The 11,348-nt window shown below is 38.3% G+C and overlaps 1 protein-coding gene across 1 annotated transcript in view; it reads left to right on the top strand.

Annotated features, from left to right (window-relative positions):
* Positions 1-925: 925 nt before the first annotated feature.
* Positions 926-11,348, top strand: part of HERC1 (HECT and RLD domain containing E3 ubiquitin protein ligase family member 1) — an 81,129-nt gene continuing 70,706 nt past the window's right edge. Inside the window, exons 1-9 of the mRNA XM_010134766.1 lie at positions 926-1,855; positions 3,103-3,198; positions 3,516-3,710; positions 5,337-5,648; positions 6,329-6,425; positions 8,085-8,228; positions 9,578-9,705; positions 10,986-11,130; positions 11,222-11,348. Of these exons, the coding sequence (XP_010133068.1) occupies positions 926-1,855; positions 3,103-3,198; positions 3,516-3,710; positions 5,337-5,648; positions 6,329-6,425; positions 8,085-8,228; positions 9,578-9,705; positions 10,986-11,130; positions 11,222-11,348 (2,174 nt within the window). The remainder of the gene's footprint in view (positions 1,856-3,102; positions 3,199-3,515; positions 3,711-5,336; positions 5,649-6,328; positions 6,426-8,084; positions 8,229-9,577; positions 9,706-10,985; positions 11,131-11,221) is intronic.

Below are 11,348 nucleotides of genomic sequence, written 5' to 3'. Positions count from 1 at the left end.
CATTATTTTCTCTTTACCTCCATATTGTTAGTGATCCCCTCCTTAAAAATCTATCCTACGAGCTTTGAATGCATGCAAAGTCATACATTATATATGAACGTAATGTAATACATAATTTTTGATACTGTAAATTTACTTGGAATAGTTGTAATTTGCATTTGGCTCTGAAGAGCGCACTCGCTGCATGAACAGGACCTGTGTAATGTGCCGCTCTAGCAGTCAGGCTACCCGTCCTGGTTCCTGTTTAACATTCTGACATGGATTTTAAGGAGATCTCTAGCTTATCTGAAAGGGGAAACAGTGGCTTGTGACAGCAGGACTTAAAGATCTGTTTCACAGTTTGAGCCTTTAGTTGTGGCCTGAATTACTAGTCTCGTTTATTATCAAATGGAAGTTTGCGTGGTATTGCAGTCACTTGTACGCGGTTGTGCATGATGTCGTGCATTTTTTGAAGTTGTTGTCCCTGATTTTGCTGTCTCTAAAAGAGAACATCATTTTTTCTAGAGAATATTAAAAGTGTATTTTCATTGGAACATAGCACAATTAAATCTGCTTTGTGTGAATTTTTGTGCATGTGGAGCTAGAAAATCCAGACTTACTAAAATGCTTGTATTATGTTAAGGAAGTTGCACATATGCATGTACTTATTTGTTTAAAACGAAGATGAAAATTAATCTGCAAAGTGTCTTTTTTTTTAATACTACTTCTAAACTATTCTGGTAGTATTTGATCTGAATTCCAGGTTGCAGCACTTATAAGACGGTGGAATAGGTAATACTTGGTGATTAATCTTTTGCTACTTGCTTCCTTAAAGAATTATTAAGATTTGTTCTACTGTGAGGAATAAATTCTGTAGGTAATTTATTGCACACCTGTTTACGTGTGTTTTTGGTTTTCAGGACTAATGGCAAAGGAGTAAACCAACATGGCAGCTATGGTCCCGCCTGTGAAGCTGAAGTGGCTTGAACATCTAAACAGCTCCTGGATCACAGAAGACAGTGAATCTATTGCAACAAGGGAGGGAGTTTCTATCTTGTATGCCAAGTTAGTCAGCAATAAAGAAGTAGTGCCATTGCCCCAGCAGGTTCTGTGCCTCAAAGGACCTCAGTTACCAGATTTTGAGCGGGAATCTCTCTCTAGTGATGAACAGGACCACTACTTGGATGCCCTTCTTAGCAGCCAGCTGGCTCTGGCAAAGATGGTATGCTCAGACTCGCCGTTTGCTGGGGCGCTTCGAAAACGTCTCCTTGTGTTGCAGCGTGTCTTCTATGCACTTTCTAATAAGTATCACGATAAGGGTAAGGTGAAACAACAGCAGCATTCCCCAGAGAGCAGTTCTGGATCAACAGATGTGCATTCTGTCAGTGAACGTCCCAGGTCAAGTACAGATGCGCTTATAGAAATGGGGGTTCGGACTGGATTAAGCTTGTTATTTGCACTGCTAAGACAAAGTTGGATGATGCCGGCGTCAGGACCTGGCCTCAGTCTTTGCAACGATGTTATCCATACTGCAATAGAAGTTGTGAGCTCTTTACCGCCTTTATCTTTAGCAAATGAAAGCAAGATTCCACCAATGGGGTTGGACTGTTTATCACAAGTAACAACATTTCTCAAAGGAGTAACAATTCCAAACTCTGGGGCAGACACTTTAGGTCGTAGATTAGCTTCTGAACTGCTTCTTGGTTTGGCTGCCCAGCGAGGTTCCTTGCGGTATCTTCTTGAATGGATAGAAATGGCTCTAGGTGCTTCAGCTGTAGTGAACACCATGGAGAAAACCAAGTTGCTGCAAAGCCCGGAAGGGATGATCAGCTTCGATTGCTTTATGAGTATATTAACACAGATGCGGCGATCTTTGGTAGGTACACCAGCTTTCTGCAGATTTTCTACATTGCAAATGTAGTTCCATTCTTAACTTTAAATAGTTTCTCAACACTGAATGCCAGTTTGCTGAATAGTTTGCTTAATATGTTAAAAAGGGGTTTTTTTTGTGAATTTTTTTTTCAGTGTTTTCTTTGTTAACCTACCATCTCTTTCACTGCCTCCATGCCCACCCATTTCCTCATAGGTAAAGATGAAACAGCAAAGCAACCCCTGTGCTGTCACTTTTGGTGTTGTGCTCTAACTTCAGGAAAAAAAATCAAGGATGTACTCGATCCACTTGCACTTTATATTTAAGTTCTTAGCAAAAAAGTTAGAAAGTATGGAACTGTTAAGGCTTCATTTGCTGGATTTGCTTAGAATTTAAAGTTTTGTAATAAGCCTTGTTTTCTCTTCAAAGTTATTGGACATTCGTTGTTCTTTGGAGAATCGGTAAGATTTAAGACGTTTAGTGTTTTTGCTACTGCTCAGAAATTAGTGCTATAGGAAAATGAGATAAATTATTTGGAAGTATGGCACACTGCTTTGTATGCTGAGTGCTTACTTCTGGTCCTAGATTAAATTCTTTTTCAAGCTATGAAATCATTGCACAATATGTGGTCAGAAGCTGTGGCAAGCTTCTGCCTCATAGCTCAGGCTGAAAATGGGAATGACTTTTTCCTTGAAGAGGTCATTCTTTTATCTCTGCTCAGGCTTACAATGCTTGCTAATGAGCATAAATTTAAAAAACTAAAGAAATGAAAGAATGGGAATCACAAGAAGAGCCATGGCAGTGGCAGGATCTGAATTGGATTGAATGTCCTCATGGGCAACTTTATATGTTGTTGGTTTTAGACTAGATATAAAACTAAGAGACCAAAATAAGGAAGATATGTAAACACAAAAATAACTATGATTAGTCATTTTGAAATAATAATCACTTTAAACTAAACACAAATGACATGTATTTCAGAACAGAAGAGCATTAGGAGAAATTAACTCTAAGTCCAGGTGTTTCACAAAAATGAATAAATAAGAATGTGGAACTAGCACTTGTCATGTTTTGTTATACTGAAGTGTACACCACAGATACCACAGCTCGGGGGAGAAATGTAGTTTACTTATGCTTGTAGAAAGAGCTTTTAATTTTGCTTAACTATAGGAACAAATCCCTAATATATTTTGTAGTGCATTGTTGCTGCATGGAAGTATTTGTCTCATAATAACACCACTTTAAAATTGTAGGGATCATCCAGCGATCGAAGTCAATGGAGAGAGCCAACCAGAACGTCTGATGGCTTGTGTTCTCTTTATGAGGCAGCTCTGTGTTTATTTGAAGAGGTATGTCTTGAAATATACCTTGACTTCCCAGGTAACTGGAGTTTATGTCCCCCTCACATATCTGATTAGTGTGTGCAGGTGGGTGTCTTTGCATCTTTGCTGAGTTAATCTGGAGTAGAAGAGGAAGGCAAAAAAAGATGGAAAAACGTAAGATGTAGAGAAACAAATTAGTTTGGGCAAGCTAATGATACGGTGATGGATGATATGTGTTTTAGGCAGAGAATCATGCTGAGGGGAAATTAAAGTTGCTCTGAACATTGTGACTATATGGGAAGAACTGGAAGTGCTACCGTGTAATAAATCTCTCATTTTAATAGGTTTGTCGAATGGCATCAGACTATTCAAGAACATGTGCCAGCCCTGATAGCATTCAAACGGGTGATGCTCCCATTGTTTCTGAGACCTGTGAAGTGTATGTTTGGGGTAGCAACAGCAGTCATCAACTGGTAGAAGGAACTCAAGAGAAAATACTTCAACCCAAGCTTGCTCCAAGTTTTTCTGATGCACAGACAGTGAGTGATATTTATAGTGATACATTATGTAACATTTAGCAGCTTCGTAGTTATAGTAGGAAATTGGAAAATAGTAATTTATTTCTGAGTGTTGAGTTATAACGGAGGTATGATACTCAGAACTAATCACAGAAGTTATTTTGCTGAAAGTATCATGCTACTTTTTTGATCCATTGATAAAACATTCTGTTTTTAATGAGACACAGAGGTCAATTACCATGTAACAAGAATGATTGAATGATCTCACTTGCTATGAAATGCATTCGCAGACACAAATTTGCTTGCCTGTAGTTTTGAGGTTCTTTCTACTTTGTTTAGAAGGTACCTTAGCTACTCAGTCGTCTTTGCCACTGGTGGTTTTCGCACCAAGGTTGCCTAGTTTAAAAGTCCAGACTGGGCTAACTGCTTGCACAGCAACCCTAATTAGCTTTCTGAAAATCAATTTACGGTATGCTCTTTCTGCTCTCAGTCACATTCTACAGTTGCAACTGAGCACTTCTGTTGATGCATGACACAGAATATAATAGTTTACTTTTCTGTTACTGTATTGCCTTTGCAATGTTGACTTAAGTAAAAGCATTTTTTTGGTCACTAGACAATTTAGGTCCATTTTCTGAAATTGTTTCTATTGACGTCACTGATATATTTGATATCCCAATGGACTGGAGGACCAGGCATCGTACAGCAAGTTTATACATTCAGAAAACTTTTTTAACAAAATGCTAATACACTGGAATGGAATGAGTGACGTGAATGAGCTACTCTTTAAATAGTGCTGTATACACCCATGCAACGTGCTTGTGGGATTTCCCACTGGGATAAGGAATTATTTCTTTAACCTTCATTGACTGTCTTTGTAGGGTTTGTCTATGTGAAGTTAATTCACAGTAAACAAAGCTGTCACCATGTAGTCCACCTCCTGCTTTGGGCTGATTTATGATGTGGACATGCAGTGCCTTTATGCTGAAGCATATGCTTGAACCCATGGTGTGTAAGGTTCCTTCAGGAAATCATTGCAGGGTCGCTTGGTTTGCTGTTAGGTCATTCCTCAGCACTGCATTGTCTTTCCAAGAGAGGCAAGTTCTTACTTTCTCAAAAACTTTTGGTTTTATTTCTTTGGCGTTTATGCAGTTAAAATCCATTGTCTCCAGTGGTAGTGGGTTTTTAGCATTTAGCATATTTCAGTAATGTTACCACTTGGAACTGGTTAAAATTAAGCAAAACCTACAGTGCTTTATCAAAGCTCTTACTTTGCCTTCTTAGTCTTAAGAAATTAAGAGACCTTCAAAGACTGTCCATTTCCATCCATGAGTTTTGTTATCTTGGAGATCCGGAGGCAGCCCGAGGTCTGCAGTCTGTAAAAGAGATGCAGATAAATCAAATAGATAAATCACTATTTAAATCCTTTACCTCAAGAAAATAGATTTACTCATAAAATATTTTTCAAGAATTTGAATTTTACTGCTTGCTTAAGTCCAAATTCTCCTTAATTTTTATGTTGTTACATGAAAGGGTTATGTAAAGAAATCCGACATTCCATTTAAAAATACATGCTTCTAGACCTATATGTGAACTTTACATTTGTCTAATCTTTCTTTTTTACTGTTTTATCCTTTTTGTTTATAGATCGAAGCTGGACAATATTGTACGTTTGTTATTTCAACGGATGGTTCTGTTAGAGCCTGTGGTAAAGGCAGCTATGGGAGACTAGGACTGGGTGACTCCAATAATCAATCCACACTGAAAAAATTGACTTTTGAGCCTCATAGGTCTATTAAAAAAGTGTCATCTTCAAAAGGATCCGATGGTCACACTTTAGCATTTACAACAGAAGGGGAAGTCTTCAGCTGGGGTGATGGCGACTATGGAAAACTGGGACATGGAAATAGTTCAACTCAGAAATATCCTAAACTTATTCAGGGTCCCCTGCAAGGAAAGGTACGTTTTATATCGTAGAACATCTGGTTCGGTTCTGTTCTGTTCAGTTGTGATGTGTAAAGTTTGAAATAATATGAAATCTTAAGAAAAAGTTCTGTGTGTTTTTTCTAAACCTGTCTTTGAAGCTGGGTCTGCTTTCAGCAAAGCACTAAAACTTACGGTTGCCTATAGGCATATGATTTGGACAATGCCATTATCAGTAAACCTTCTCGTGGTCTTAAGAGTTAAACTTGCTCATGTGCTTTTGCTGGACTGTGGTGACATTTCAGGAGCTGGTTGCTTTTCTTAGCTGTGACATATGACCTTTAATATACAACATTTTAGTGGCTTCATTTGAAAAGTGGCTTTGTCTTGTCCTATGAGGCCTTCACTTTCCTGTCTGTCTACGGTTTGGCAGCTGCTTTTTGCTGCTGTAAGACTAGGGTATCATTATGTTAAATTTGATGGATAAATCTTGGCCGGTTTTATAGATAAACTTGTCTCTGTGTGTACTGATTTCCACTTATCCAATGCTAAGTAGAAAAGATTGCAAAGATTAATTTATGTGTGTACTTACTCCACACGAGTGAACCAGGTCGATTTACATAGAAGACTGCTTCTGAAACTTGATTTACATAAGCTTTCAAACTTCCTATTCAATTTGTATGAAAATGTGATTTTTATTTTTGCCTGTAATGTAGGTTGTTGTATGTGTATCAGCTGGATACAGACATAGTGCTGCTGTTACAGAAGATGGAGAGCTGTACACCTGGGGAGAAGGAGACTTTGGAAGATTAGGTAATTTTAAAATTTCCCGAGATGCTTTTGGAAGAACTCCTGTGTCTAGGAATGATACCATACGTGTATTTGCCTTGTTCTCTTATTGTCCTCTCTAAATGCACATGCACAAAAAAGGGGGTGTGTGTGTGTGTATGGGTGGTGACTAGTATTAGAACTAGAACAGAGACTCTTGAAAGATTTTAATGCAGTTAATTTTATAAAGATTCTGGTTTTCTAACCTTTTTATTTCCGGGAAGAGTTGCCTGTATTCATTCATAAGGCTATAGATGATTGCCACTGCCACTTAAATGTAAACAGTAGACATTTTAAATAAACTGGAATTCTAGATAAACATGATCCTGTGATGGTAGGATGGTTCTTTGAATAGTCATGAGTAACTGACTACTAACATCAAGGGTCTGACGCCAGTGTGACTCCAGTAAGGATACTGGACATGAAGTTTGCTGGAATGGCTTCATGTCCTTTTGTCTTAATATGTCAACAAAGTTAAATTCAACTGAAACCAAAAACACAGTATTTCTGTTTGCCTAAAGTTCACTTGCCTGTTTCATCTTATCTCCTGTGCAGCTGGTACTGCCTGGGGTAAAAGCACCCTTCTCAAGCAGGTTGGGTTGAACCAGCAGATTTTGCATAGCAAATTGCTTCAAGTGGCGCTTTAGTTCCTTTCTGCTGTCTTTGCTTTGAATGTCATGATTGCCAAGTAGTGGGGTGAAAGCAGGTAACTGTCTGGGGCAGAAGATGAGGACAGGGTTTTACAACTGTACTGTCACAGTTTTTCTGAGTAACCAAAAGTGCTGAGTCTATCCCTGCTGTTAAGAAAAGAACACTGGGTTAGGGGTCTAAGCTGCAGTTTTGGGGGAAATTGTGGAAACGTTCTCACTGAGTTTTAGGTTAAATGGGAGGTGGGGGGGTTGTGCTTTGGGGAGGTTGATGTGTGCAATGGTATAGTTCCAGTGTGCAGCTAAAAAGTAGCATTTAATTAGGTCATAGTAATGCGGTGACATTTAATCAGTTATGGATACCATCTAGTATTTTTTTTGCTCTGTTGCCCATTTTTCTACCGTATCTGCAGAATTTCTGTAGTTCATTAGACATGTAACTGATGCTTATTATGAAGTAGGCAATACTGGAATGTACTGGGTTTCTGCAGAAAGGACCAGTTAGAATTGTGACTGAAACTGGCTTGTTTGCTCGCTTGCTTTCTCTGTGCAGTAGGTATGCTTGTATTGACGGTAGGTAGAGGGAGCCTTTATTTTAGTTTCCTCATGCTGTTCAGACTACGTACTGCCCAGTATGGGAAGTATAGCTACCTAATGAAAAAGTATTGAAGGCAATTGTACTAGTTTTTTTTTACTACTAATTGTACTAGTTTTTACTTCTTTTAGGAGAGGTAGAAAATAGTCTTATGATTTAGTAGCAGTAAGTCATGAACAAGTGTCCTGAAATATGTCTTATTAAGATAAAACATTTGTTAACCTTTAACTACAGATCTCCTCCAAACCTTAGCACAAATCCTTCCAAAAAGTGGGGAGAAATTATTATTTGTGATGATTACAACGTATCTAGGTTTTGCAAAATCTTATTGACATTGCAAATAGATAATAAATAGAACTTAAATCTTCACAAAAAGAAAATGCATTTTTCTCTTTTCCTTAGGTCACGGCGATAGCAACAGCCGCAACATTCCAACTTTAGTAAAAGATATTAGCAATGTAGGAGAGGTTTCCTGTGGCAGTTCACACACAATAGCTCTGTCCAAAGATGGGAGAACAGTATGGTCATTTGGAGGAGGAGATAACGGTAGGTAAAACTAACATTTTGGTAGTAATTTTCCTCTTATTCCATCACCTTCATAGCCTTAATACTCCTTTGAAAATTTGAAATGAAACTGCAAGATTATAGGCTTTAAGAAACTATTATTGGAAGAGAGTTTCACAGAGCAGAAAGCTCAAGGAATGCCTAAACAACTCTGCAAAAAGCCCTTTGCTGATGTCGTATCAAATGACTGAGCTTATTTGAAAGCTGGTAACTGTATTCACCTACTGGAAATCGAGGCGTTTAAACTGCTTCTTGAAGAAACTGCTCCCATCACTAAATGAAGGACTTCTAACCTTTGTTACTGGCAGATGCTTTCTCAATCACAGAATTGTTCATTTTGTATTATTACTGTATTTAGCTAAATCTGGTTATGCCGCTAGACAAAAATTAAAACTTTGATTAAAATCGCTAGCCTAGTATGAGAAGAGGGGAAAATACAGACTACAGAAATCTCTTAATAAAATTGGTGATTAATAGAACAGGGTACAAATTTGAATCCCATTCGAAAGCCAGTTCTGACATGCACATACAGAATTGTTTCAACTCCTCTGACTCCCTCATTCTGTAATTTCAGTTGAAAAATCACTTTTTAACAGGACAGGTATCTTTAACCTTCACAAAGTATTGAGTTTGCTTTTCTGTTTCAATAAATGATAGACAATTGGACTTTTGGATATTAATAATGTGGTACTAAAATATTATTGTGGGAAAGCTAGAATAATGTAAATCAAAGCATAACCTTGGTAGAAATTATCAGGTTCTTTTTAATGTATTTTGAATTTGATTTTTTCTACTTCCTTTTGCGGAATGTTTTTCTGTCAACACACTTCATGGTCTAGTGACAGTCCTTGTTTTTGAGGCCATTGATTGAAAATGGTGAAGTTGGAGATAAAGAGCTGATTTCAAGAGAAACTTAGAGGAGGAATAAAGGAATAAAATACTAATGGTTACACAAATGCACACAACTGTTAGGAAAAAATGCAGAAAAGTTGGGGTTTTTTTCAAGTCCCTTTGTAAAGTAATCAGTTTGCCAAACCTTAAAAGGTGTGGTGCTTTGGAAGGCTTTAGTAATTCAACAGCAGGCAATGAATATTGTAGATCTATGGAGTTATTATTTCAGTTCTTTAAATACACTGTAATAAATACACATTTTCTGAAATCTGTAATTACTGTGATTGAAAAATAATAGGTTATATAAAAATCCTAGTATGTTTTAACTTTAAAAATACACTCTTACATTTTTGGAAGTTCAAGAATTCTTTTTGGGTACTTCTAATTGTCATAGCTTATGTTTTGAGAATACCTTCCACTTGTGTTTCCTCCTTTTGTAGGCAAACTTGGTCATGGTGATACAAACAGAGTGTATAAACCTAAAGTTATAGAAGCCTTACAAGGAATGTTTATTCGAAAAGTGTGTGCTGGGAGCCAGTCTTCACTTGCCTTGACATCAACAGGGCAGGTAGGCAAAGCCAAGTTTTCACGGAGATGAAGAGAGCTGGTGAAGGTGGTGTAGGTTCATGTCTCTGTTTAGTCTGTGTCCGGGGCCTAACTATAGCAGTTGCTCTATCACCTGACGGCCCCTCCTCAGCCAGGGGGAATCGGCAAAAGGAGAGGAGACCCATGAGTTGAGGTGAGAACGGATTTAATGAAACAGCCAAACTGACATTAACACTAAGGCTAATGAAAAGTATACAAAGTTATACTCAGCCCAGCAAATGTACAGCAGTCACAATAGACAGGAAATCAGTCCTCAGGACAAGGGAGAGGAGCAGGTCAGGAGAAGCAGGAGCCCAAGCAGGGCAAACCTCCCCCCTTGTAACGAACGTGGTGTTTATGGTCTGGGATAAACCTGTAGCCAGCTGGGGCAGCTGCCCTGGCTTACCCCGAAGTGCTGATGGCCTGCAGACCATGGCAGGCCCATGATTCTGTCCCAGCAAAACCAGAACAGTTCATTAGGTCGGCGTTTATTATTTTGACTGTTGAGAATACACTCAACTAATATTTAGATATCAGTAAAGTTATTGTTTAGAGATTGACTAAAATACTGAGATCCTAATGTGCTAGAGTAATTAAAAATCTGCACTTTTCAAGAGTCCTGCTTAGCCACAGAAAATGAATTATTTTTAGGTTAATAAACATAACCAGTGCAGTATCAAATTGAGTTCAGGAAGCAAAGTGGGTTTTAGAAGGAGAAGGCAGTGAAACACTTGTAATTTTTAATGCATTAACCAACTCAGGTGGTTAAGTGATTAATAGTCTTGTAAAATCTATGTGTATTTTAGAATATAGGTGTTTAACTGAAAGTTTTATTTCTAATCTGAAAAATCTCAGGAAGCTTGGAGATAAATGTTTAGGTGGTAGATGAGGGCCCTTGCTGGCATGGCGTATATACATGTAATACGGTAGGCATTTCTACACCTGGAACCTCGCTGATGGCCCACCCTCACCCCTCAAAGGCAGTGGGTTTTTAAAGTATGTATTAGGGATGTCGAAGTTTACCGTACCAGTTTCATTTCTTGCAACAACACTGATGTGCTCTGGGGCCAGTGATCTGACTGATTGGTGGGAAGGATTGTAGATTATATGAAATGTACATTATGGTCATGAATGTACCACGCATGTTTTGTTGAAAAACATAATTGCAGTTACCGTGCAAGTGGTTATCTGGTATTTCATTTGTTCTTGGTCACCAGTAATACAAATCTGACGTGCTGGTATTTTATGGTTTGTTTGCTCTAGGTCTATGCGTGGGGCTGTGGGGCGTGCCTCGGCTGTGGCTCTTCAGAGGCAACTGCTCTCAGACCCAAGCTTATTGAAGAACTGGCTGCTACAAGAATAGTGGATATTTCGATTGGTGACAGTCACTGTTTGGCACTTTCTCATGGTAAAAACAATAAGGTGTAAAGATACATAGTCCTCCTCTGGATCAAAGACAATTGTGTCTCAGGATTTGGTTTTTTTATTTATCTTTATAGATAATGAAGTTTATGCTTGGGGTAACAATTCAATGGGACAGTGTGGTCAGGGAAACTCTACTGGTCCCATTACTAAACCGAAGAAAGTGAGTGGTTTAGATGGAGTTGCCATTCAACAAATTTCAGC

Source organism: Buceros rhinoceros, unplaced genomic scaffold (assembly GCF_000710305.1).
Source record: "Buceros rhinoceros silvestris isolate BGI_N320 unplaced genomic scaffold, ASM71030v1 scaffold27414, whole genome shotgun sequence".
Lineage (NCBI taxonomy): Eukaryota > Metazoa > Chordata > Aves > Bucerotiformes > Bucerotidae > Buceros > Buceros rhinoceros.
Note: the sequence above shows the minus strand (reverse complement) of the source record. Positions and strands in the feature narration are given on the sequence as shown.